We start from the raw sequence: 27,164 nt of genomic DNA on the forward strand, positions 1-27,164 counted from the left end.
CCAAGGCCTGAGAATAGCTGCTTTAGGGGAAATGTTTCTCAGTGGTCACTGCTGCCACACTTTATTTGTGAAGCCCCGGGCACAGCCCAGACACACACAGAGCACATGGGGAAAGCACGGAGTGTCGCAGGGCTCCTCCAGCCCAGCCCAGCCCCCACCTTGCCCCGGCCCCAGCAGGCCCTGTCCCTGCCCACACCGCTGGAGAACAGCTGTGGGCCTGCCCAGACCCTCCACCTCTCTGCCAGGGCTCCCAGGCCACACCCAGACACCTTAGCGGCCCACACGGGGTGCGGAGCCAGAGCTGTCCAGGCAAATGCAGCTCCCAGACCCTTGCGTCTGCCCCCCGCTTCCCTTCCTGCCCACGCGGTGTGGGCGGACACCCACACCCAGTCTTGCCCTCTGCCACCCCCACCCCATGGCCCCAACCAGAGTGGTCCTGGCCCCTCAGGCTGAGCGGCCGCACAGAGCGGGGTGGATGGTAGGGGCAGGGGTGGCCGGAGGAGCCAGCCCTGGCGACAAGAAGCAGAGCAGCCCTGAGCAAGCAGCCCCAGGCAGGACAGGACACATCCGGCCAGCAGTGCCCCAGGCCTGGTGCCGCCCGCAGCGGGGGCAAGGAAGGCAGGCAGGGGGATGGCCGCCGGGGCCTGGCGCCTGCGCAGAGAGCAGAGCGTCCTCAGACAGCGGCAGCTTTAATGGCACAGCAGCCTGCAGCCCTGGCGCCTGGGGGCCATCAGCTCCGCTCCAGCGGGACCAGGGCAAGTCCGGCAAGGAGACATGAAAAACTCAAACCCCGACCAGAAGCACACGCCTGCACGTACGCCACACCAACACACACACTCGGGAGACGACACGCGAGACAAAGCCCGTCCCTGCCGCCGGCCAGAGTCCTTCAGCTGAGTCCCTTCCCAAGTCATGGTCCAGGCGAGGGATGGGCAGAGGCCAGCTTGGCATCTAGACCTTGTACAGCGTCTGCAGTAGATTGTGGCGGGCAAAGGAGCAGGATTCCAGGGCGCCGTTGGGCCTGTGGGGAGAGAAGGGTCAGTGGGCGGGCCCCGCTGGACCCAGGAAGCTCTGGCTGTGCGGTGCCAGCTTCCCAGCTGTGATGCTACCCAGAATACACACCACACTCGGGTTTTCTAATTTTCACGACGACTCTGCAAGGGGGACGTCAGCTCCTGCCTTTGCAGGTTGGGGTTGGGGAGGCACCTGAGGCCACATGGCCCCGAGCTGGCACCGGGCTGGGAACCTGGCCTCCGCTCCGCCAGACAGGCTCTCCCAGGCTTCTCCAGCGGGCACAGGGCCAGGGAGCCTTCCTGAGCCACTGGTCCCTGTGAGCGACTGGACCGTGGGAGTCCCAGCTGGGCCCCTGAGAGCCACAGGTAACCAGATCGTTAGATGGTTAGTTCCACTGCCGAGAAAGAAACTGGCGAGGTGCTCAGGGGGACAGGGAACCTGGCGAGCAGCCAGGACCGAAAGCCACGGACGCCTTGCCTGGTGCAGGCTGGGCCTGGACCCTAGAGCCCTGGGCTGGAGCTGAGGGAAGGGAGCACACGTGACCCTCACGGTCGCCTATCAGGCCCAAGCCCCCCTCCTCTGATGTGGATACGTTGAGGCCTGCACTGGAGGGCCGGCAACAAGCCGGGAGGAGGCAGTCTGTCACTGACCAGCAGGCGAGGGTGTCTTCTAGGGGTTTGGGGGTCCATGCCCAGCCCAAGGGCCAGACAGGGACGACAGGAGAACAGAGGCGACAGTCCCAACCAAGGGCTGGAAGGACACGGGCAGCCGGGGATGGCAGCTGGGGACACTCTGGACAGCCTGTGGCAATGGCTCCTGCAGCGGGAACAGGTGCAGGGAAGCGCGCACCTCGGCTGGCGGGGGAGGCCGGGCTGCAGTCCTCATGAGACCATGCCCAGGGCTTGGACTTGCCCTGGGCTTTGGCAGAGGAGCAGCTGCAGCACAAGGGGATGCCTGGGCTGGGGCAGGGGGTGGAGGGGTGGTGTGTGGTGGCAGGGGCAGGCAGACACAGCGAGGGAGTCAGGCCAGACCAAGGAGGCACCTGAGATGCCAAGTGGCAGAGGCCAGCTGGGTCCTCGCGGCCAGTGGGTGGTCCTCACCCTCCTCTATGCAGGCCACCCCCACATACTCCCTCACAAGCTCTAAGCGCCCTGACTGATGCCCGGGGGCCCAGCGATGTCACGTGTCCCCCAAGGTGGGGGCCCCTTCTTTCTCCTTGGACCCTCCCATGTTCCCCCATGGTCCTGGCTTCACCAGAAGTATGGTGGTCAGAGCCTCGGAGACAGCCTCACCCACCCCTCAGTTTGGCAGAAGGGGAGACTGAGGCCTGGGGAAGGCAGGGGCTCGGCTGGGGGCCACACGGGGCCTCAGTGAGGGCAGGGACGGGCCTCCCACCCCACCCTACCCCACCCCACCCCAGCTGGGCCTTGAGGTTAGGAGGCTCCTTGTTCCTTGACTGTGGCCAGCACCCTACCAGGCCCAGGACCCTCCAGGACAAGGCCCCCTTGGCCTAGGCTGCTGAGGGAACAGACACAAACTGCTCCTGGGATGCTGCCAGGCATGGAGCCCCGGTCGGCAGCAAGACGTGGGCAGACCCCCTCTGACCCGGTGTTCACTGCCTTGTCTGCAAGACAGGGCCACTACCGTGTCCCCACTCTCAGGGAAGATACTGTGCCCGAGCCGTGTCCTCAGCTGTCCAGGCCTGGTGAGACTCAAACACAGATGCCGAGAGCTGGGGAAGCCTGCGTGGCCAGGCTGGGGACATGGACACTGGCCGCGTGGCCGGCGGGCGGACACTCACTTGGTCATGAACGCTAGCAGCAGGGGGGCAAGGGCCTTGGGGAAGTAGTCCTGCTGCACCACGTGGGTCAGCGCCATCAGGGGGCCGTACAGGTTGGCAACGGCCTTGATCTTGTCTTCACTCTGCGAGACAGACACACAGCAGAAGGCTGGGTGAGCACCGACGCAGCCCCTGCTGAGAGCACCCCACGGCCGAGGTCAAGCTGAATCCCACATCCCATCACAAAGGCAAAGCCTGCTTAAGCAGACCCAGGCCTGGGGACGGTGGGCGAGCGGCCCCAGCAGGACTCGAGGTGCCGGATGTTGGGGTGTACCCCCCCACCTGGGCCACGCTCCTTTTGGCGCACCTTGAGCAGCCCCATGTGGATGAGCAGCCGGGTGAGGAAGGCGTTGGAGTTGAAGGCGGACGAGCTGAAGGCCTTCTTCATCAAAGCATCTACAAGGCAGAAGCAGTCGAGAGGACTCAGGTCATGTGGCCCCTGGGCACACAGGCTGGCCCTGTCTCCTGTCTCGTCAGGAGGTGGACGTGGGGTGGATGTGGCCACGGCAGCCAGACGGCGGGGCCAGCCAGCACCAGGGGAAGGGCTCAACCCCCCTCCCGCCCCTACAGGGACGCCTGGGCCTGGCCTGGCCTCAGGTGGAACGGGCGTGGGCAGACGTGAGGTGAGGCAGGTCACCCTGGGGCGGTTTCAGCTGGTCTCTGGAGGTGGGGGGTTGGGGAATGGATGGGGGAACGGGAGGAGGTGTGGCCAAAGCCATGCAGGGACCCCACGAGCTCCTGCTCCTGTGTGAGGCTATTCTGGTAAACAGAATTCAGGCAACCTGTCCCCACAAATGCCCCAGGAGGGGCGGGGCTGGGCCCTCAGGGAACAGACACAGAGACCCCGCCTGGCCCTTCCCGCCCCTCCCAGCCTCCCCTCCACCAGCCCACCAAGCGTCACCCACTTCTCCAATCGCTTCCAGCCTGTCCTCCCCTCCCTGCCTGGCCCAAACACTGGCAAGGTGGAAGGTGAGAAGTGCTGTGAGGAGAGGAACTGAGAGGATGGGGTGGCGAGAGAGGGTCCCAACAGGACCAGAGACCCTCGGAAGCCTGGGGAAGGCCTGGGGACCTGCGGGTGGAGGGGACAGTGTGTGCAGCGGCTTGGAGGCGGGGACAGGGTTCAACTCTCATCACCCCTCCTCAGAGAGGTCTGACCTTCCTGCAGAGGGCACCACCTGGCCCGAGTTCTCACCGTATAGAACTGTATGGCTTTGGGAAGGGCCTCAGGCTCCCCATCTGCAAAAAACAGAGAGGCGAGCACCCGACGAAGAACAGATGGGAGGGCAGCGCTCTGAGCCGAGCCCAGGGCAGCGAAGAGGCCGGAGCTGTCTGGGCCACCCCCCGCACGCACCTACAGCGTCCTGCACAGCCGTCCGCACCGAGGCTTCATCCTTGAACACGGAGGACACCTTCAGGAAGGCGGAGACCACCTTCTCCGGGTCAGACGTGTCAGTCTGAGGACACAGGAGACGACGGCTGGTCACCAGGGGCCTTGGCAGACGTGGGCCCCTGCCTGTGGCTAGAGGAGGCCTTGGCAGGACATGGGCCTTTGCTGGGCAGGGACACGCTGTCCCCCCAGAGCCGGCAGGGGCCCGGCCGCCACAGGTGTGCAGCACCCACGGAGAGTGTACACACTAAAAACCACTGTCTCCAGGGACCCCCTCTTGCAGCCTAACCCGATGAAATAATCCAGCACGCAAATGACGTTCACATGGAGGAAACCTGCCTCAGCTTAACCGACAACAGAGGAAAAGCGAAATGTTGGGAATCCACGGAAAGTGTGGATGGTTTAAGTGCTACCTCTGCTCACTGACATAAAGGGCGTGATGAGAGCTGTACTGACACAGAAAACAATGAATGGTGTTCAGTGAAAGGGTGGCCACACGAAGGTCTGCATCATATAATCTCATTTACCATGGGGGAAATCAGATAACAAGAAAAAAAAAAGAGATCACAGAACAACATAAGAGGGAAATAAAAAGCCAAAATACCAAGCCAACTCTGCGAGTGGCCCCTTTTATTTCTTCTAGACGCACCTCGCAGACACTGTGGGCTTGGCTCCAGACCACAGCAATAAGGCAGATGCCACAGTGAAGCCAACCACGTGAACTTTGGGTCACCCTGTGTGTGCGTCTATGAAGTGTGCAGTAGCATCATGTCCAAAAAAACACGTATATTAACTCAAAAACACGTTCTTACTAGAACATGCTGTTATCTGAGCCTTCAGAAAGTCGTGATCTTTTGTCAGTGGACGGTGTGAAGCACTGTGAGAAATACCAAAATGTGACAGAGACACCGAGCGAGCAAACACGGCGCAACCACGGCATCAAGAGACTCGCTCGCCATGGCTGCCTCACACCTTCCGTTCGTGTAAAAACAAACGCGCAGCCTCAGCTTTCTTATCTGCCAAATGACAGTAGAAGGGCCTACGTTCCGAGGTGCCAAGAAGGTTGAGTAAAATCACGTCCAAGTGCTCAGAGCAGTGGGGGCAGACAGGCACTGGGCGCTGTTGAGCTCAGGGTGCTCGGTAATCACCTCGGCAAGAACGAGTCACAAGTGAGCAGCCTGGGGCCTGCTTGGGGGCCTGGGACCTTCACAGGGGCAGGAGAGCCGTCTAGAAGCCGGTCCTGCAGGACGTGCAGAGGGAAGCCTAATAACCGTGTGCTCCCGTGACAATCCTGTGAAAATTCCCCAACCCCAGTTATCACTGAGACGCCCCAGGCCTACCCTTCCTCGCAGCCCAAGTTGTGTCCACAGTGTGCGCAGACCTGTGCCAGCACTTGTCACACTCATTACACGAGTGTGCATTAGCTATGACGCTTGGCAGCCCCGCCCCCGCCCAACCCCAAGCTGTGCCGGAACCTCTGCTCCGGCAGCTCCAGCAGCCGAGGCCCGAGTGGGGCTGGCGTCAGTGGTACTGTTACCTGCTGGGCTATCAGCATGGAACTCTTGGGCCCGAGGCGCAGCAGCTTCTCCGGGGAGGGGAAGGCCAGGAAGGTGGAGACGTCTGCGGGAGGCGGGGAGGACAGGACAGGAGCTGGTTCCTGGGGGACAGGCGGCACAGGTGGCTCTGGAGAGGTCCATGTCCAGACTCCTTGCCCAGAAGGACGCCCCTCACTCAGGCCACTCAAGGCTCAGAGTCCAGAATTTCCCCAAATTCCCCAAGGGTGAGGGGCCTGCAGAGGCTGCCTCTGGTCAGCTCTTCGCGTAGGAGCCTCTAGGGTGTGGGCAATCACTTCCTTCAGACTCCAAGAGCCTGGTGCGGCCAAGGGGATCCTCGGGATGACATGGGATACTGCAGAAATGACTCCAAGGCTCAAGGGGCCCCACCAGGAGCCGGTGTCTTAGCTGGGATGACCACTGCCGGTGGGCACCAGAGGCGCCCGGCCATCACACTGGACCATTAGCCACATTCAACACAGCCTGGCCCTCTGTGCCCAACCCGAAGTCCCCCAGAAGCTTTACTTGGGAACCTGAGGGAACAGACATGCCTCCCGGCCGGGAAAGGAACACCAAGTATCCAAGCTGGGTCACGACCCGGCCACTGTCTCCAGAATGGGGACCATCCCTAGGGGTCACCAAGATGGGGAGGAAAGTGAATTTCCATTTTTGCCTGTTTTTTACCCTACTCTTTTAGAAACACTTATATGCCTCCCGCACAACTGAAAACCCAGGTATGACTTTACAGTTGCCCTCTGTGTCTGAGGTTCTACACCCACAGATTCAACCAACCACAGATCACGGAGCCGCGCTGCAGTTCAGTCACTGCAGACACCCACACAGAAGTGGGCTCGTGCAGGGCACACCCGTGCTGTTCAGCAGTCTACTGCACGTGGCGCAGCAGCACTGTGCGTGTGGATAACTTATAAATGAGCAGACACATCTGTCCTGGGGTTAAGTAAGACAAATGCAGCCGCACTGGGGTGATTTCCTCTTTTCCATGTGGAAGCGCGCAGGCAGAACGAGTCTGCAGTCCTGGGACCAAGACACCCCCACCCCCCCCTCCCGGGGGAGCGGTCTCAGGACCCCAGGACCCGGGGCGGGGCTCTGACCTGCAGGACTCACCCCACTGTTCGGGCCCTGGCCCTTCCTTGAAGGTGTGCTCGACTCCTCGCCCTGCTCTTCCTGCTGTGGCTCCTCTTCCTCCTCCTCCTCTTCATCCTCCTCCTCCTCCTCTTCTCCTTCCTCCTCCTCCTCCTCCTCCTCCTCGTCCTCATCCTCGTCATCCTCACCCTCGTCATCACTGCGGAGGAAGGTCTGGCTGAAGCAGACCCCTCCCTGTCCGGTGGCCCACATTGGCCTCGAGAACCCACAGACCCCCAGCCAGGCAGGAGCCGGGCAGGGAGGGCCGAGGAGCAGCTGTCCCGGACTGGGGACCTGGGAGTCGCCTGGAGGCCCGTCCCACAGGGACGCCTGCACTGCATCTTGTCCCTGTCCCAAAGAACCCGCAGTCCCACGGGGGAGAAGGAGGAAAGGAAGAATTCTGTCATAGCTGGGGCCCAGGGCTGGGCGGGAACACTGCCCAGGCTGAGACGCCCAGGACGGTGCCACCCACGTCTTGCTGACCACGGGAAACTACGGTCAAGGGGGAGTGAGGGGGCCGCCCTGCCTCTGATGAAGCCTGTTCCACTTCCCCCGGACTGGGGGGCCCCTCGAGCCCTTCCTGGCCTAGGTCCTGCAGCAGCACGGGGCCTGGCCCTGATGGGACACGATGGAGGGCCTGACACAGAAATGACACCCATCTAGAGGTCAGAGAGGCAGGCAGAGACGGGTGCTGATGGATGAGCCAGCTCCCATCCAGACGGAGGAGGCAGCCCCCTGCCCCTCAAACCCGGAAGACCCTCGCTCCTGCATCAACTTCTGCCTTTTCCAGTCGACCTCCAAGACTGGTCTCAGGAACAGCCCGGGCCCATCCCATGGCCACTGCACCCCACATCACTGCTGCCCCGCATAGCGTCACCTCAGATCGAAGCGCGTCCCTTGGGAGGCTTCCCCGACCCTCCTGCTCTATAGGGTGACTGCTCTCAGCCCCCTCTATGTCCCTGTGATATTTACACGCCATCACTTGATTATCATTGTCTTATTCCTTGATCCCTCGCCCACGGCAACAAGGTCTCAGGAGTCAGAAACCTTGACTGTCTCGCTGTCAATCCCCTAATGCCCAGCACGGTGCCCGGCACACCACAGGGACTCCACCCATGTTTTCTGAATGAATAAAGGGAGGAACGAAGAATCCGGGGCCCCAGACCCCCCACCTGAGGGACGCCAGCACCGCGGCCATGTTGAAGCCTTCCAGCACTTCCTGCAGCTGCTCACAGCCTTCTTCTCCCAGCATGTTGCCTGCTCGCGGGGAGGGGCCGGAGGTCAGCACAGGGTGGGGCCCACTGGGCAGGCCGGGGCCGAGGCCACCCGCCTCCTACCATTGAGGTCCAGTTTCTCCAGTTCCGTCTTGTCTGCCACGGCCTCAGCGACGGACAGAGCAGCCTCTCTCTTGATCTCACCAAATGACAAATTCAGCTCCTAAAAGATAACGGGAAGGGGTGGAGGCAGGCAGACACAGGAGCCAGAAGACAGGGGGACCAGGAGACACGGGGTGACCAGGAGACAAAGGGGTCAGGAGCCTCCGCTTCCCCAGGTGAGGGTTTGAGGCAGACTCTGTCCGGCGTAGACACACCGCCACGACAAAAGGAATACTATTCACCCAACAACTCCCACTAAACTGCAACGACCCGAGTCACTCTTCTCTTTGAAAAGTCAGAAACCCTAGCTCGGAGGGGTGAAGAGACTTGCAGAGTCACTCGGGGAGAAGGAGGTGGAAAGGCCGGGCTGTGAACCCAGGCCCACCTGCCTTGACAGGCCTGAACCCTGCTCCCCGCACGCTGTCACCCTGAGAGCGGGGGAGCCTGGACCCCGGAGGGAGGAGGTAGGGGGTCGGCCAGCACCTTCAGCTTCGGCAGGCCCCCGTGGATGGCGTCTGCGATGGCGATGGCGCCCTTGGAGCGCACCAGGCAGTCCCCGAAGTTGATCACCTCCACCTGCCGTAAGGTCTTCAGCGTCTGCAGGAGGAGGTGGGGGACAGGATGAGGCCCTCCTTGAGCCAGCGTCACACCGCCCTGTGCCCGGTCCAGTTGCCTCATCAGCTCTTCCTGTTGCCCCCGGAAGGCCTCCCAGCCTCTGGCTAAGCCCCTTCCAGGGCTCCCTATTACTCATGGGAGGTCTCAAGGAGTCAGCAAGGCCCCCTCCATCCCCCAGCCCTCAGACACACCTTGACCCCCGGCCTGGTCACACCAGGACCAATGGAGTAAGGGTCACTCCCGTCTCTGGCCTGCCCACGGGCTGCTGACCCCTTTTCCCGAACACCCCTCCTGCCCTCCCTGTCCACACAAAGTTCACTTGTCCTGGAGAACTTGGCCACAAGGTGGCCTCTTTCAGGAAGCCTGCCCTGCGTCTGGCTGGAACTCCCTGTGTGCTCCCCAACGCTTGCTCAAGTCTCTAAGACCCCACAGCAGGCCTGCCAGACTCCTGTGGGGTCGTGCAGGCCTCTGAGGTTGATGGGAGCAGCAGCGTCTCCCACCCAGCAGCCCCGACGCCCAGCAGCCACTGTGCTCGCAGTGGACTGGCTCCTTCCTCCCCTCCTCGCCCTCGGGGCTCCTTGAAGGCAGAGTCCCAGACTCAGCTCTGTGTGGCCTGCACTCGGTACAGCGCTGGGCACTAGACGGGGGCTCAATAAACAGCTGAGGAAAGAATCGATGAGGCCAACAGGCTGGAGCAGCCTCTACGTGGCCTCTGAGAACAAAACCAGCACCGACAGCTGCGGCTGCATGGAGGTCGCTCAGGATGGGGCAGCGCGGACACGCAGAGCTGCCCCCAGGGCCCAGGCCCCCTGGTGACAGATGCCCCGTTCGGGACACGTGCACGTGGCTGAAGCCACGGGATACACACCAGGTGGGTGGGCCGGGGGGAGAGCAGCCACCTGCCGACGGGTCCACAGCAAAGACAACCACCAGTCCTGGTTTCCGTGGCCCACTCGGGCCCTGCTGTGCCCCTCTCACCTTGGCCATGGCCACGGCGCCCTTCTCGGTGAACGTGTTGTCGTTCAGGTTGATGACCCGCAGCAGGGGGTTGATGGCGAAGGCTTGGGCCAGGGCAGTGACGCCGGGGTGGTTGATCCCATTCTGGGGCATGTGGACCTCCTCCAGAGTCCCGATGATCTGTGGGGGGCAGGAGTGAGAGCAGTGGGCCCCGAGGTCGGGGGCGGGGCCAGGGGACACCCTGCGGGCAGGAGGGCAGTACCACCAACCAGGTGTGGGAGGGGCTTGTCCATGAACAGAGGGCAAAGCATGCTTCAGGGCACAACCACACCTGATCTTCTCGTCTCACGAGGGAGACCTACCTGGGATCAGGACCATCACCAGACAGATGACTGAGATCAGAGGGGCTAAGTAACTTGCCCAGGGCCACACAGCTCTGAGCACTGGTGTCTCTGTCTGGCACCTCTGCACTGCAGGGACCCTGGGCTTTGGCCTGCAGTCAGCCCAGGCCCTGCTCTGTATAATGCAGCACCGCGTGGCCTTTCTTTATGAGGGTGCTGCTGCCTTATTTACACAGTATGAGTGGCAGCCCATCTTCTGCATCCTTTTCTTGGGGTGAGAAGGCTTCCTGAACCTAGCGAACCCCCTCACTCCAGCCTTCCCTCACCTCCTTTTCTCTGCCTGGAACACTCTGTCTCCTCCTTTTTCTGGCATTTTCTTGACAGGCTGACTCCTAATGTGTTTAATAGCTCTCATTTTGGATGCCTCCTCCCACAGGAAGACTTCCTGGATTGCCCTACCCCAACCCCCCCAGCACAACCCAACACTCTTCCTCTCTGCCCCCAGGGCGCCTCATCCTTCCCCTCTCATGGTGTTCATCCTTCTAAAGTGTCAAAGCCACCTTCCTGTCTGCATCCTAACAGCCCCCAAGATCTCAAGGAGAGGCCCACGTCCCAGTCTCCATCACCACCCTGGAGGGACTGAGGACAGGCCTGGCCTAATTCTGTACCCAGGCACCTTGTCATCTCTGGGCGCCCAGCACAGCATGGGGATTCACAAATGAACACAGGCAGCCCAACTGAGGCACATTCCAAGTCAGGGCTCTTAATATTTTCTGTGCCATCAGGCAACCTGGTAAAGCCCTAGGGCTCCCCCTCTGGATGTTTTTAAATTTTAAGCTAAATTATACAGAATAACAAATCAATTCAACTGCAAGACAAGTATCAAAATGTTTAGAAAACTGCCTAAATGTTTGCTGTACTCATACATATACCTCTTAAGCCAACGGATAATAAGACCTTGGAGAACCATTAACTTTAATGTATGAGAAACAAATACTTCTGTCTATCCACAATGGCTATCATTTGACATGAAAATACCTGTGATTTCTCCTGGTAACAATGCCACAAGAATTTCTAAAGCTGAAGTTTACTGTCCACATTCACCATGGAAGGTAAATGCTGCATTTTATTAGCTCTGGTAGTGAAACAATCATGCACTATCCCCCTGACCACATTCAAAGCCTTCCTGAACTCTATTCACAGACCAGTGGGATCCCACAGCGTGCATGCTCAGTCATGTCCAACTCTATGCAAAGCCATGGATCGTAGCCCACCAAGCTCCTCCGTCCGTGGGATTTTCCAGGCAAGAATATTGGCGCGGGTTGCCATTTCCTACTCGAGGGGATCTTCCTGACTCAGGGATCGAACCCAGTCTCCTGTGTCTCCTGCATTAGTAGGCAGACTCTTTACCACTGAGCCACCTGGGAAGTCCACGGACCTGACTTAGACGCCCTGCCCTGAAGGACACCTGAGAGCACCCCCTCCAGCTGCTGCTCCCACCCTCCTCCCTGGCTCATGGGCAAGTTTCATGGGCTCCATCCCAGCGCCCTTCTCACTGGAGCCAGGGACTGTGACCCCACAGGCCGGGGTCAGCACTCACGCTGCTCTGGCACTGCCGCTCGTTTCCCAGCCTGGCAGGTCACAAATAGCACTGACGATTCACCCCAGAAGGCGGATCACGCCACCTTTCCGACTCGAGTGATGGGGATCCTGTCCCGAGAAGATGAGCTAGCAGCCTCGGAGGGGGAGGCGAGCCACCCGAGGTCTCTTCGCCAAGTTCTTGCGTCTGCCGGCCATGTTCAGCCTGCCCCAGGGCAGGGAGGGCAGAAACCACTCACCCCGAAAGCTTCTGCCAAGGCGGTGGCTCCGTCATTCTCCAGACGGTTTCTGCCCGCCACGAAGACCTTCAGTGCCAGTGGCTTGCCTTGGGCACTGGACTTCCGATGACACTCGGTCAGAGCTGCTGCCAGGATCTGGGGGAGGCAGGAGGCCCTGGTCTTCAAAGTGCTGTACCAGCCACGGCCCGGGTGGATACGGGACGAGGAACTGCTCAGCAGCAAGCACCTCAGCTGGGCCCAGCACTTTGCAGGAACATGGGCTGTGACATCCACCTCTGTGTCCACCTATCCCGTCAGCCTGTGGGGCTTAGCCTCATGGTAGGGACGGGGAGAGGGAGATAACAACACCGAGTGACGTGGGCAAGGGGCTTCATGGTCAGCCCACTTTAGCGTCAGGACCCTCTGTCAGGTGGGCACCATCGCGACTCCCACACTCTGGCTGAAGAAACTTGGGCTCAGAAAGCGACAGAAACTTTCCTGCAGACACCATGCAAGCGGCACACCCTGAACAGAACCTGAACCTTCTGGCATCTCCTCCACGCTCCGCAAGGCCTCAGGGGAGCTGGCCAAGGAGGGCAGGGCTCCCCCCACCATGACCCATCTGACACCCGCCCAGGCTCTGACCAGCCATACAGCGGGGGCTCACCTGCTGGGGGTAAAAACCTAAAACGTGGTTTGCCCTGACCCTGGGGTGGTGCCAGGAGGTGGCCTCTATCTAGTGACACCAACAGAGCAAGAGGTCACAAACACTAGTCGGCTGGTGGGTTGAAGTGGAGAGACGGCAGTATAGAGGATGTAAACGGGTCCTGGGCAGTGCGGCAGCAGACACTTACACACACCTGCCAGGCCTTGAGCGCTCCCAGCCAAGGTGCTTTCACACCTCATTCAACCTCAAAACCAGCCCGGGAGACAGAAGGCATTAGCCTTGCTCTGCAACGAGGGAGCCGGCTCAGTGTGGCTGCACACAGCTCTACTCCGGGGCACATACAGGACCCGGGACACCGCCAGCGGGGGTCGGGCGTGTGTTCAGGGCAGAGCCCACCGACTTCTGCTGCAGGCCAGCCTGAGGGATCTGCAGAGGCAGCTCTACTCCGGGTGGGGCTGGACTGGTGTCCTGCGCTGAGGCAAACACTGTTGTCTTAACACACAGCTTACTGCCCCTAGACCGGAGGCCTGCAGGCTGAGACGGCCCAGCGTGAGCTGCCCGCCCTCCCACGGGGCAGGAGGTGACAGGCCATGTGCAGGGCAGGCCACTGTGGCTCCTCAGCCTAGGCCGCCTCGAGCACACACAGGTGCCTCCTGCTGCTCTGAGCGGCCACGGGGATGCTGGTTCAAATCCCACATCCGGCCCACGCTAGCTACATCATCTGAGGCGCTCGACCCAAGAGCTCTAAGCTCAAGTGCCGTTATCTGAAAAGGCAGGGACAGTGTTACCCACCTCTCAGTAAGGGGGGAGAATTAAGGTGACACGTCTTCAAAGAGAAGACGTCCCTGTTTGCTGTCAGTTCCTATGTCCGGGCCCCCTGCTCGTTTTGGTCAGACGGTGAGGGAAGGAGAATGGGAATGCAGACTGGCGCTTGGCCTTTCTAGAAGCTAGGCCAGAAACAGCCAGAACGGGCCAAGAAGAGAATAATCAAGGCTGGCCTCCCTGGCCCTTCTGCCCTGACCAGCCTGGTTGCTGGCAGGACAGAGGAGGCACCCTGGGCAAGGGTCTGACCAGGGACAAAGGTGAGCTGCGCCCAGGCCTCCCCGAGTGGCCCCTTGCTGTGGGCTCCCTCCGCCACTGCACATGCCAGCCCTCACATGGCTCTGGCAGCTGTTCCGAGGGCACAGCGGGTCTGGTGATGCCCAAACCCTGTGCTCTACAGAGCCAGCAGGTTGGAGCACGTCTGCAATACTGCCTGTGGGTTGCTAAGGCAACACAGAACTGAGGATGGTTGCTTGGCAACTCCACCCTCCCAGATCCATCTCCTGTCCCCACTGGCCATAGGCTGCTGCCTTTGAGGCCTTTGTCCTTTGAAGAGAAAAACAAGAGGCGAACCATCCCAGACGGTGGGTGGCCAAGGGCACATACTCCAGGCGGATGCAGATGTACCAGGGGACCGGGCAGGGAGGAAGGCGGAAGACACAGGGATGTGGGGGAGGGAGTGGCCACACCCACCTTGCCACCACCGATGCCCATGCCACAGTTGTTGAGCTTGAGTTCGTGCAGTGTGAAGCAGGCGGAGCTCTTGAGCAGGGCCTCGAAGCCTCGCACGCCATCAGGCCCGAAGGCGTTGTCACTCAGGTCCAGCTCTACCAGCTGGGCCCCGGCCGTGATGAGTCCCTCCCCGAGAGAGATCTGGGCACAGAGGAGCTCGCGTCAGTTTCACAGACAGGGACCAGGTGCTACTTCTGTGCCAGGCCCTTCCTGCCCTCGGGGGGCATCTGGCAGGTGGGGACCCGGCAGAGACACAGACTGTCTCAGTACAGAGCTGACCATGTTACATTGGACTGAAAACCCTGCAGAGGACTCTTAATTCAGCTGTAGCCTGGGGCTTAGTACGGTCATCCGGGAAAGCATCCTGCAGGAGGCCACATCTGAGCTCAGTCTGGATGAGCAGCAGCCAATCATGGAATACGAGGAGGTTCCAGCCAGAAGTAAACCCACTAGCAGAGGGACACAGCACGAAGCGGCAAGCTGTGTGTCTGGGGACAAGCCTCCAGGAGAGGCGGGGGTCAACTCAGGCAGGCGCCAGGCCAAGAACTGTGAACTTGGGCCTGAGCGCAGTGGGCTTGGAGGCGCGTGAGGTGTACAGAAGACACAGCCCCAGACTTGGGGAGGGCAGACAGACAGGCAGAGGGAGGCTGGAGGTGTGAGACAGGGATCCAGGCAACAGAAGAGGCTGCGGGGGCCAGTGTGATGAGAGGTGGTGGAGGGGAAACTGAGTCTCGTCAGGGTTCTCACAGAGAGAGGAGGGGACCTGCAGAGATGGGTTCACTGGCCAGGGAGGGGAGGAAGGACCACCGATGCCCCAGGGTTTCCAGCGGTGACTGAGCACCCAATGTGGGTGCCCCATTTCCCACCTCAGCCCAGGACCAGATGTGGCCAGAAGGTGCTGAGCTCTCCCGGGAACCTGCCAGGCTGGGATACCGAAGTTCCCCAGGACAAGTGGGTGGGGCAAGGCGGCTCTGCCAGGGCTGGGCATGGAGGGGGCAGGGTTTCAAGGTGGGAGGCGTAGGGAAGACACTGCCCTTGATCCGGTGATGGACAGGGCAGCTGAGGCAGTTTCCACGGCCTCCAACCCCAGATCGACAACGAAGGGCCATTCTCTGGCTCCCCCGCCTGCTGAAGAAAGCCCAGCCCCAGTGATAGGGCTGCAACAAATCTCAGCCCTTAAGCGGTCAGAGGCTCAAGCTCTCCCTCTACACCACTCCACCATCCCTGCACTTCACGCCATTCCTGGACCCCAAATTTGTATTCCTGTTTCTGAGACGTGCTCTAACCGTAAGTTTAGTATGGAGATCACGCCTTCTGCAGAACTTCTGCAGAAGATTAGAGGCTAAAATGTAGGTAAGACAACAGCGCAGAGGCGCCCAGCCAGGATCTCGTCAGTCAGTCTCCTTCAACTTTTCTAACTCAAAAGCCTTTTGTATACACTCACGTCAATTCACTTAACCTGTGCTCTGAATCCTAGCCGCCCCTGGTTCCTGTCCACCCTTGGAGACTTGTATCCAGCTTGAGCAACTCTGCCAGGGCTCCATCAACCTTCCACCCAGGGAGCCCGCTCTCCAGTGTCCCCATGGGGACAGCTGTCCCATCCTGGATGACCCTTAACTGTCTATTGGACAGAGGTGCTTTAGAGATGAGGCTAGTGCCGGCATCTCAGGAGGGCCGGTGCTGGCTGATCGGAGGCCTGGGAAGATAGCACCAGCACAACACAGACCAGACTGACCGGAAGCTTGCCCAGCCTCGCTGGGAGGCCTCGCTGGGAGGCTGCCAGCCCCGCCCCCTCCCCTTGAGCCCCAGGCAAGCCACACTGGGTCCTGTGACCCTCCGTGCCTCCCACACATGCACACAGGCTGGGAGCTCCACCCAAGCCAAGCTGAGCCCAGGAATGGGGAAAGGGAAAACAGGCAGAGAGAAGCCACCCATGATGAGAACCAAAGCAGAAAGAGTGGTATTGGAGAAAGGGAGGGGCCGGAGGAAGACTGGGCAGCCTGTGTGCAGAGTCAAGTCGAGAGGGACCTCAGGACACAGAAGGAGGGGCTGGGATGAGGGGATAATCATCTGGGGAGGAGACCCACGCTGCCTGTGGGCGAAATCTCTGAGCTCAGGTCTCTGCTGCGCTTCCTGTCACTGGGCCGCCCAGTCTCCCAGGGACCTTGAGTCCTCACTCCTGGCTCCCCATCACCGCGTGTGCTGCCACCTGCTTGTCAGGACACAGACAGCGACCGCGCTTGCCTGGCTGCCATGGCAGAATCTCGGCCACCCCCAGGGCACTCTCAGCCTCCACAAAGAGGAGGCTGTGAGGGAAAGTCCTGGGAGGTGCTAAAGGGGTCCCTGCGGCCCGGGGCGCAAGCAGAGGTCGCCTTTACTCACCAGGGCGGGAGGGATCTCCGACCGCAGCCTCCCCGTGAACATGTCGCTCCAGTGGCATCGCTTTGGAAGGAAGAAGAGAGTTAGCCGAAACCCTTCGAGATGGCCTTCAGACAGCCCCTCACCCCCATGGACCTGGGACCAGCTGTGATGGACGCTGACAGGACCTGGAGGCCCCAGAGGAAAGGACCGTGAGTATCAGCAGCAGTGTCAGGAAAACCCTCCATCTGTCCAACCCTCTGGTTCTCAGAGAAAAAAATAATCAGGCTGAGAGGGAAGGAGGGGACTGGCCCCAGGCCCCCCGGCAAGGCAGCGGAAGGACCAGGACCAGGACACCAGACTCCTGGCCCAGTGCTCCTTCCCAGTCCAATTTTCCCCCATGGTGTGGGCCATAGCAACACGGGACATGATCTTGGAGAGTGGAGGAAAGGAAACGAGACAACATAGAACCCAGCAGTGAAGAAGTTACTCTCTTTTCAACCCTCCTTACCACCTCCAGAAGACAGGTTTGGTTTGGGGTTGGTGAGTCTCACCCACGCCCCCACTTCCAGCTCATCTGCCTTTTTAACAAAGGGAGAGAAGGCTTCAGGTTCAGACCCTTTAGATGACAGTGACCTCGAACTAGAATTTAATAACACTCTGATTTCCTTTATAGTAAGGGATGTGATTTTTCCAGCTAGAAAAGAGATCGCGTTTGCTTTTAAATTACTTCCAAGTGAGCTGATTTAAAGGCCATGCCAGTTAAATATCACAAAAGCAGTGGCCACGTAGCTGGGTCACATACCATGCTGGGGAGCAGAGTTGAGGCTCCCAGCACACAGCCCTACCTCTAACGCTAGGTCTGTGTCCACTTAAAATATCACCTCTGACAGCTCTGGCCTTTCCTGGCCAACCCTCGGAAAAATGGACACAGGAGAAGCAACTCTTCCCTGAAACCCAGGCCTCAACACGTATGAACTAGACCCAACATTAAGTACTAGAGAAGCTGGTGTTGGCAAAACTCTCACATCCTCCAATAAAGCAAATCACTAACACCCCTGCGGACATCCTACACAAGTTGGCTTGGGGAGATACACCTGTATGTAGGTGTGTGGGGTCAGAACCGGCAGCTCCAGCCTAAGCGCCTCCCTACGGACAGTGTTCTCATCCAGAAGCTTCCCCAACCTAGCTCTGATGGGCTGAGGTCAGCGTGGGGCTTCAGGGCACGCGGCTGCCTTCTATTCCTGGCTCAGCTGACCCAGGCCTGCCACTCCCTGACTCTGACCCCCAGCATCTTATCTCTGAAACAGGCTTTAGGCCTCGCTCATATCCATGTGGGTAGTATAGCAGTTGAGAGGCTGGGGTGCTGTCTGGGCTCCAAGCCTGGGTCACACTTTGCTCACCTGGCAAGACCTAACGTGTGAGGTGCTACAGGAGTGGAACTACCATCTTATCTCGCCTCAGCGCTGTGCCCAGGGCACCGGTGTCACAGGCACCTCTGCCCCGGCTGCTGCTCCAACACCCCCAGCTCCTTCCTGCAGAGAGGCAAGCTTGAGACTCTGCGGTGAGGCGACTCAAGGCCCTGGGCCTGCACAGGGGGATGCGAAACAGGCCCTACTCCCACAGCTCAAGCACTCTCACTCCAGCCTGCCTGTGGTCACCATGGCAACCACCCAGGGAGGAAAAACTCCTCTGCCAGGGCTCCATCAAGGAGCCCAGACGCCATGTAAGGCCAGGCAGTGCAGCCAATGAGGTGGCGGCACTGGGGCTCCAACCCAGGCCCTTGGATTCCTACGCTCAGCTGCAGGCACGTCTCCTCTGTTCCTGTCCTTCAGGGATCACCCGGGAGAGCAGAGTTCCTTCACAGAAAAATGTTCCAGTTCATGCGCAGGCAAAGGACAGGCCCTGGGCAGGAGAGCAGAAGCAGCCCTGCCTTGGCTGTCTGTTAACCTGACCGTGATCCTCTTGAGGACACAAACATCAGAGGCCACACCATTGACCAGCTCGGGGCCCTCCGCTTCCTCTCACGGCCCTGGCCTCGTCTGCCTTCCCTTTGAGAAAGCCCTGAGGGCCACGAACACGTGCTGGACTTGGAAATGTGAGCACAGCTCAGGCTCTGACCAGCAGCAGGATCTGAGGAGGCTGACTCAGCCGCCCTGAGGCCTCAGTTCCCTTGACTCACAAGATGGAGACACAGCTTTATGACGGCACGTCTCTCACAGAGCATGAAGGACCAGCATTCAGAGGAACTCGCTCTGAGAAACACCAAAACGGAAGAATCTCTGGGTTGGCTGAGGAAGGGCACTGTTTGCGTCTAACCTTCAAGAAAGGACCAGCCATTAGGCTGTGAGAAGGGCAGGTAGAAGGCCCCCACTGAGCAGCCTTCCTTCCAACCACCAGCACCTGAGCTGAGGTGTGGCCATTTCTGCCCCAAACGCGCCTCCTCCGAGGGGCAGCCTTTGCTCAGGAGTCTTTGCCCAGGCTGGGCTGAGCACCTGTCAGAATGGCTCCCAGATCTGTGACATGAGCTGCAGGCTCTCTCCAGCTCTGCTCCTTCCTCTTTCCCTTTCTCACGTGACCCGGTAAACCTCTTATCCTCCTGACACCTTCTCCGGGTCTGTGACCGCCGGGCTCGAGCAGACACATCACACAGGCAGAGGGGCCCCAGCTGGCGCTGTGCTCCAGGAAGCCTGGAGCAAGGGGGCTGTCCGAGGTGACCACCCCCAGGGCCCAGGAGGGACTGGACACAGGCACCTGCCGGGGGGGTGGTATGTGAGCGGAGGCCTGTCCCCAACCAGGCTGGGCCTGCTCGCCCCCGACCTCACCTTCAGCTCCGGCTTCTTCTCCAAGGCCTTGGCGATGACTCTGGCTGCCTCCACGCCCACCGTGTTGCCCTCCAGGCGCAGGGCCTCTAAGCCGTCAAAGTCTTCAATCTCCTTAATCACATCTTTGGCTGCCCGGGGACCAAAAAAATCACATTCTTAGACTTCATGGGCCACAGATGCAGGAGCTGAGGCCCAGCAACCACCTCGTCCCTCACGAGGGCTACAGTGCACCTCCTGGGTGCCAGGCCCAGGCTCACCAAGGGACTCAGACAGGCTCACGGTATAGTAGGGGACGTGGCTATGCGGACAATTCCTCTGTAGTCGTTAGTAGTTAGTCGCTCAGTCGTGTCCGACTCTTTGAGACCCCATGGACTGTGGCCCGCCAGGCTCCTCTGTCCGTGGGATTCTCCAGGCAAGAATACTGGAGTGGGTAGCCATTCCCTTCTCCAGAGGATCTTCCCGACACAGGGATCGAACCCAGGTCTCCTGCATTGTAGGCAGATTCTTTACCATCTGAGTTACAATTTCTCTGTAATGAGTGTTAAAACAAGGCTTGGGAACCAAGGGAAAAGAGGAATCGGCTGGTGTGGGTGAAGAAGGTGCTCGGGGCACCTTGTGGGTGGTGTGGGTAGAACCTGCCAAGAAGGGGCGAACACCGGCAGGGTAGGGAGAAGGCACACACGCATCCAGGGCGAGGTGACTCGGGCTGGCGTGCGCATTAGTGTGCTGCTTTATTGTGATGAAAAATCCCATACACTCTAAATGCCAATCAACAGAGGGCAGGGTAACTCACTGGGGCGCGTGATATAAGCAGTCACACTGACGTCACTACGAATGGCAACAGAGCTGTTTACCTGACTTGGAAAATAATCATCTTACAGTGATAAGTGAAAACATTGTATGAATTCTTACACACACACATCCCCCCCCCCCCCCACCAAGTTTTAGAAACCAGACGTTAAAGCGGTTATCTCCAGGTGGTGGGATTCTGGCTCAATCTGTGTTTTCCCAGCATCTGTTCAATATACTCTCAATGTGTCTGGTTAGAAAGCAGCTTTTTAAGTATCTGTAATTATGATCCCAATTACTTAGAAAAAAAAAAAAAGAGGAACTCAACTATGTGTTTTGGGAAAAAAACACAAAACTTGAAAAAAAAAAGCATCAAAATTAACAGCAGTTACATCCCTGGGCTGTGTTATAATGAAGATAATTTTTCCCCCTTCTTTCAATGCTTCTGTATGCTACAATGAGCATGTATTAATTTTACAATCTGAAAAAAACCATGCAGGTTACATGAAAGACAAATCTAGTCTGGCTGGCACAGGATGGATCGGGGTAACATGGTGGGGAAGAGATGGAGAGGAACGTGAGAGAGAAGAGCGGAACATGACCTTCTAGGCTACGACAACCACAGAAGGGTCGTCAGAAAGTCTGTGATATGCTAGGACTTCCCTGGTGGTCCAGTGGTTAAGAAACTCCCAATGCAGGGGGCCTGGGTTCAATCCCTGGTCGGGGAACTAGATCCCACAGGCTACAGCTACAACGAAGACCCGGTGCAGCCAAGCAAACAGTTTTAAAAGAGAAAGCTCGTGACCTGCAGCCTCTAAGGGGCTCCCTGAGAAGCTGTCAGAGCTGCAGGAGAGCTGGGGGTCTCCCTCCTCTTCCCCACCCCCGCCAACAGTAGCACCTCCTCAGAAACCTTGCTACCTCCAACCAGGTCCATTTTTCTTTCGGCCCTGTTGTGCAGTATGCTGGGTCTTAGCTGGGATGGACTGTGTGGAGTCTTATCCACTGGACCGCCAGGGAGGTCCCTGAACGGTTACTTGATTATCACACAGAGACTTCATTAATACCGGCTTCCTCGCTGGGTCATCCGTTTGCGAAGAAAGGGCCTTTCCTCATCTCACTTCGCCTCTGCTCACTGCTACCACGTTTCCTAAGGTTGTTACTGACAAGCCTGGTCTTGTTAAGTGACCTGAGGTAAGGAAGTGCCTGCGAAGGTCACACAGCTAGAGTAGTGACCAGCATGCATTTTATGACAAGAAAGACTAGACAGGCACGAGCCTCCCATTTCCTAGGAAGGTACGCTGAGGCTTCAGAGAATGAAGCCACTCTGCCCAGAAGTTCAGGGGAAATGGCAACGCTGAGCTTCAGACAGGTTTTCCCAAAATGAACGTATGTGCTGCTCCCCAAAGTCTTGCTTCTGTGCACAACCACAGACTTCACACAGGGGGGCCCTGGCAGAGAAACCCCCAAACCCCTCTCCCCCTTTGGAGCTGCAACTCCACAGCGCCAGGTGTCCAGGTCGCTTCTGCAGCTGGCACTTAGGGGCAGGGCTGGCGTGGCCTCTCAGCCTTTGGAAGACCTGCTCCAACAGGGCGTCCCCCTAACATCCAGGGAACGGCCGGCTCACCAGGAGGGAAGATGGCTGCTCATGGGAATGTTTACACCGTCCTTAGAAGCGAGGCGAGATGCCAGGGCCCCAGGGGAAGCCGTGTATGTGACACAGGTACAGAGACCGGAAAGTCCTGTGCTTGCCACGAGCTTAGCCAGGGAGTCAGAGTGAGCGTGCAAGGAAGAGCACCCAAATGGAAAGAGCAGGGACGGGAGAGGGTGGGGGTCACAGCCGGGTCGCCTCTCGCTTGACTGGCAATCCAGAGTTACTTTACACAGAACTTAAAAACAGGCCAGGGATGGGCCCCAGCTGGCCCTGACTAACCACCAACCGTCACCAGGCTGTGTGGAAGGGGGTTCTCCTTTCAGCCTCGACTGCCTCACAAAGAAACAAGTCCCAGGGGCTCTGCTACCTAAGGTAGCAAGGCCTTACTTTGGTCCTTACATGACTCAGTGAGCAGAGAAAAGGACCTAGTTCTTTGTTTTGTTTTCCAATTTTTGGGGCCTAGTTCTAATCAATGGCCTCATGGCCTTCCTTGGACCTCACCTGCTCACTCCCAGCCAAGACAGAGGCCCTTTCTGGGCTCACGATCAGGCCACCAGGCCCCTTGATACAGCACTCAAGGGCCTCTGCCCAGGGCTCCTTCTGGGATTCTGACTTCTTTTCTCTCAAGCCCACCCTGTGTGTCCCAGCTCCTGGGCCAAATCACATGGTTCTCCTGCCTGCGGTGCCCACTCTCCTTCAAATATCTGCTCATCCTCAGGAACTTCTGGAGCCCTCCTCCTCCTCCTCCTCCTAAGTCGCCTCAGTCATGTCCAACTCTGTGCGACCCCACAGACGGCAGCCCACCAGGCTCCGCTGTCCCTGGGATTCTCCAGGCAAGAACACTGGAGTGGGTTGCCATTTCCTTCTCCAATGCATGAAAGTGAAAAGTGAAAGTGAAGTCGCCCAGCCACATCCGACTCTCTGTGACCCCAGGGACTGCAGCCCACCAGGCTCCCAGCCTCTCCCTAAGTGGAAAACATCTGATCCCTTCCCCAACCTCACTTCCCAGAGCTCTTCCATGTCTCTGAGACTGTGTTTCATCTCTCTCCTGTTGGCTGTCTGAGGACCTCATTCCTACTCCAGGTCAGGAGCTCCTCAGAGGACCGGGCTCTAAGCTGCCCATCCCTGGTGACCGCCAAAGCAGGAGGTGGCACGTCCAGCCTGAGCCAATGAAGTGGTTACGTGCATCTATTTTAGGAGCTGACAAACCTGAATTTTCTTCCCAGCTCCACTGCTTAGAGCTGGGCCTTAGGAAAGTCCTATCACCTCCCTAGGCCTCAACTTCCCAATTTGCAAAATGGGGTGAAACCTACCTCCAGACCTTTTCGGGGGGGATAAACGGAGACACTCTTTGTACAGCACTGAAGACTACGTGACTCAGTGTTAACAACCAGCATTTAATAGCAAATTCACGTTTACTGAGCTGGGCTGAATGTACACTGAGACGCACCAGACCAGGGACTCAGCTGGACCTCCGATGGAATCCTGGCTCTGCTATTCAGGGCTACACCACCTTGAGTAAGTTACTGAAGACTCCCGAGTCCTTTACTCCTTATTTATCAAATGGCAACATGTTTACCTCCCTTTCCCAGGGATGATGCAAGGATCAAAAGTGACAAAGCACAGGAAGGAACTCTAAAGATTAAGGCCCTACAGAGACGTTAGGAATGTGCAAGGACTCAAGCGGTCTCTGGCCTGGAGGATGGGAGCCAGTCTGCCTGTACACTAGGACAACCGGGCAAGTCCAGACCAGTTTCTCTGGTTGGGCTGGAACCTCAAGAGGCCCGATGCGGGCACCTTCATTTCCAGATGCCTGGGATTCGGGGTGGATGCGTGCCAGCCATACTCTGGCCACAGAAGCAAAGACAGGGTCTGTATTCTGCTTCTAGTTCTGTCCAGGCCTAATGCCTGTTCACAGACAAGCACATCCATCCCTCCCCAGGGGCGTTCACTATGTGGACTAGACTCCCAAGAGGGCCCCAAGTCTCTTTTTTTTTTTTGGCCTGCGCTGCACAGCATGTGGGATCTTAGTTCCCTGACCAGGGATTGAACCTATGGTCCCTGCAGTAGAAGTGCAAAGTCTTAACCACTAGACCGCCAGGGAAACCCCTGGACTGTCCTTTTCATGCAGCCTTACTGCTCTCAGGGGTGCAGTGCTCGGAACCTTCCCGCTCTCGGAAGGGCAACGACTGTCCCCAGACCAACTCTGGATTGTGCGGTGAACTCGGGGGTGGATCTGAAGTAAGAAATCAGGGCCGGATCCTGGGACTGCAGCTCACTGTGGTCCTGCGCTGCCAACCATTCCCCCAAAGAGGCGTTTCCCACCTGCCGGCCTGAAGCCACCGGCAGGGATGCCCACAATGTGCTCACGGACAAAACATCTTTAAGCCTCACTGGGCTAGGACAAGTGTGATCATGAAGCTAACCGGGCCTGACAAGTGCTCCCTGTCCCTCCAGGGCCATTCCACACGGGTACTCACCATCGTCCGCAGTGTTGAGTTTGAGGCTCTTGCCCTTGAAACTCAGCTGTCCCCCGGCCACCTGGGTCTTGGCGAGCGTCTCTGCTAGCTTGGCAATATCTTCAGAGGCCATGGTGGCTGTGTTGGTGGGCTCCTCTGGAAATCTGCAGACTGAGGAGGTCAAAGTGCATTAAGAGAGGATCTCTGGGCATCTCCAGGTTGAGGAGGGCCGGGTAGGACCATTTCAGCTGCCTGAGCCCACCTCCCAGGATAAGGAAATCCCAAGCACTAAACCACTGGGAGAAATAAAAACACTGAGCAAGGAAGAGTTCTAAAAAGGCAAAGGTTTCAACCTCTGTAGAGTTACCGTCTAACTACAAGCCCTCCTCTGCCCAACTGCCCCAGGCGGGGTACCAAGCAGAGCCATGTAAGTTGACCACTGGGTCCCCAGGGAATGGCAGTCGAGTCCCAGTCTGACGGCTATGAAGAGTCTCCCCAGAGCACACACCTGCCTGATCATGTTGGGTGCTTTCTGTTTGAGGGTCCCATTCCTCAAACAGGACACAGATGGCTATGGGATCCAGGTTATCCATCCCAAAGAATGCCCCACTGCCCTCGTTGGCATGACTCTGGGGGTGGGGCACAGGGCACAGCCCACTGCACAGCTCGTTTCAACCTTGGCCAGGAGACTGGGCAGCCCATGGCGGCCAGACCTCAGGGGTTCCTAGGCGACCAGAGGTCTCTACATCACAACAGCCACCATCACAATAGACTGAGGACAGAGTTGCTGAAAAAAAGGAGCTTCTAGCTTATAGTTCAGCAGATTGGCAGAAAGGATCACTACATTTACCCAAAGAGGAATGGGTGATCAGGAAGAACAAGGTTATTTAGTGTCTCAGACAGTGATAAGAAAAAAAACAAACAGGAAAAGGGGTAAGAAGCTTTGCTGTTTTCCTTTTTTCTTGGGAGGGGGGAATGGATTTAATCTAAAATAGAGTGGTGGTTGTTGTTCAGTTGCTTAGTCATGTCCAACTGTTTGCAACCCCATGGACTGCAGCACACCAGGGTTCCCTGTTCTTTACCATCTCCTGCAGCTTGCTCAAACTCATGTCCATTGAGTTGGTGATGCCATCCAACCATCTTGTCCTCTGTCGTCCCCTTCTCCTGCCTTCAATATTTCCCAGCATCGGGGTCTTTTCCAAGGGGTCAGTTCTTCACATTAGGTGGCCAAAGTACTGGGGCTTCAGCTTCAGCCCTCCCAATGAATATTCAGGACTGATTTCCTTTAGGATTGACTGGTTTGATCTCCTTCCAATACAAGGGGACTCGCAAGAGTCTTAGAGAAGGTATTATTCAGAAAGAAACAAAGACTTGAAGGATACTGGGGACTGACCCACGCAGATATCTGGGGGAAGAACATTCTTGCAAAGGCTCTTGTGGGGGAAGGCGGTGGGGGGCGGGGGGGGGGGGCGGTCAGAGGAAGTGCAAGGAGGCCAGTGGGGCTGGAACACAGAGAGAGAAGGAGAAAAGAGGTAAGAGATAAAGAGAATTAACAAGAGGCCCCAGTCACAAAGGCCATTTTAAGAACCGAAGCTTTTACTGTGAATGACAAAGGGAGCCACTGGAGGGTTTCTAGCAGAAGAGGAACTGTGATGTGACGTTATATTCTGACAGGATCACTCTATCTGCTGCGTGAGGCAGGGAATCTCAAAGCTGCTTCAAGAATGAACGAGGGGATGAAACTGAGCATAAAACAGCCTGACACCGCCACCACCCCACTCCTTGTAATTCCAGTTTGGGACAATTTAAGGCTAGAAAAACGGTGGTGAGGCGTCCAGACGAAATAGGAACACATAACTTCTCAGCTGGAAAAGTCCAGTACGCACACACACACACACCCCATCCTATCCACTATAAAGACTAGGCAACACACACACCGTTCACTGTAAAGTCTAGGCAACTGGACCACAGAGAGATGAACTGACTGGTCCAAGGTCTACAAAGGGCCAGCAGCGAAGTAAACACAAACATCTCCTCTCCCTCCCGAGCAGGAGCCTGGCACATTTGCCTCCGTGCACATCCACCGCTCCTGCCCAACGTCGGCAGAGACTCACGAGGGTCCCCGGGGATGAGGCTGCACCAGCCCAGGTCCTCGGCGGGTGTGGGCCTCTTGGGAGGCGGCGGCGGGAGAGCGACGTGCGAGTTCGGGCCGCGATTGACAGGCGGGGCCGCACCGGAGTCCCATCCGGGATCCCAGGCGGACGTTCACCGCCCTCGGATTGACACCGACGCGAACAGGGGACGCCGCTGCCGGCTGGGCGAGCCGGGTGGGCCTGATGCCCTCTCTTAAGCCTCAGCCTCGCCGCTTGGGAAAAGGGACAGCGCCCCTCCCGGCTTCCCAAACTCCCACCCGCTCGGCGCTCGGCGGTCGAGGGCACAGGGGATGAAAGCGGAGGGGGCATGCAGAAAGCGCCACACCTTCCTCGCCCGGTTCCACGGCCGCGCCACCCCCGCCTGTATCCCCAGGCAGGTGACAAGGAAAGGAAAGGGATCCCCGACCCTACCGTACACAGGCTGCGCCGCCGCGTGGGGCGATCGGAGTGCGCGCGTGCGTCCGGCGGGCGCGGACGGATTTAGGGTCCGGGTCAGGTCAGGTCAGGTCGGGGTCGCCGCCTCCGATCCGGGGCTCCCGATGCTCAGCTCCACCGGTAGACGTCCGTCAGCTTTGCCCAAGCGCTTCTCGCCGCTCGCAACTCCGACACCACCTGCTCCCCGCACGGCGGCGGATGATGGCGGAGGGAGGTGGATTTTGAAAGCC

At 58.5% G+C, this 27,164-nt stretch overlaps 1 protein-coding gene across 3 annotated transcripts; it reads right to left on the bottom strand.

Moving 5' to 3' along the window:
• Positions 1-45: 45 nt before the first annotated feature.
• RANGAP1 (Ran GTPase activating protein 1) lies at positions 46-27,164 on the bottom strand. Of its 3 annotated transcripts, none has more exons than XM_086403021.1 (16): positions 26,911-27,164; positions 24,368-24,517; positions 19,448-19,575; positions 16,647-16,706; positions 14,226-14,405; positions 12,065-12,199; positions 9,907-10,065; positions 8,797-8,910; positions 8,275-8,374; positions 8,110-8,194; positions 6,920-7,097; positions 5,779-5,898; positions 4,206-4,308; positions 3,162-3,250; positions 2,816-2,937; positions 46-1,021 (listed from the first exon to the last, which is right to left on the bottom strand). In XM_086403021.1, exons 2-16 carry the CDS (start codon positions 24,477-24,479, stop codon positions 952-954), a joined length of 1,755 nt encoding a protein of 584 aa, XP_086259147.1. In that variant the 5' UTR covers positions 24,480-24,517; positions 26,911-27,164; the 3' UTR covers positions 46-951. The 3 variants fall into 3 exon arrangements, with proteins under 3 accessions (XP_086259147.1, XP_086259146.1, XP_086259148.1); XM_086403020.1 differs by lacking the exon at positions 26,911-27,164 and adding an exon at positions 25,429-25,576; XM_086403022.1 differs by lacking the exon at positions 26,911-27,164 and adding an exon at positions 24,855-25,029.

Source organism: Bos grunniens, chromosome 5 (assembly GCF_055505025.1).
Source record: "Bos grunniens cultivar Pamir isolate PY7600 chromosome 5, Bosgru_T2T1.0, whole genome shotgun sequence".
Classification (NCBI taxonomy): domain Eukaryota; kingdom Metazoa; phylum Chordata; class Mammalia; order Artiodactyla; family Bovidae; genus Bos; species Bos grunniens.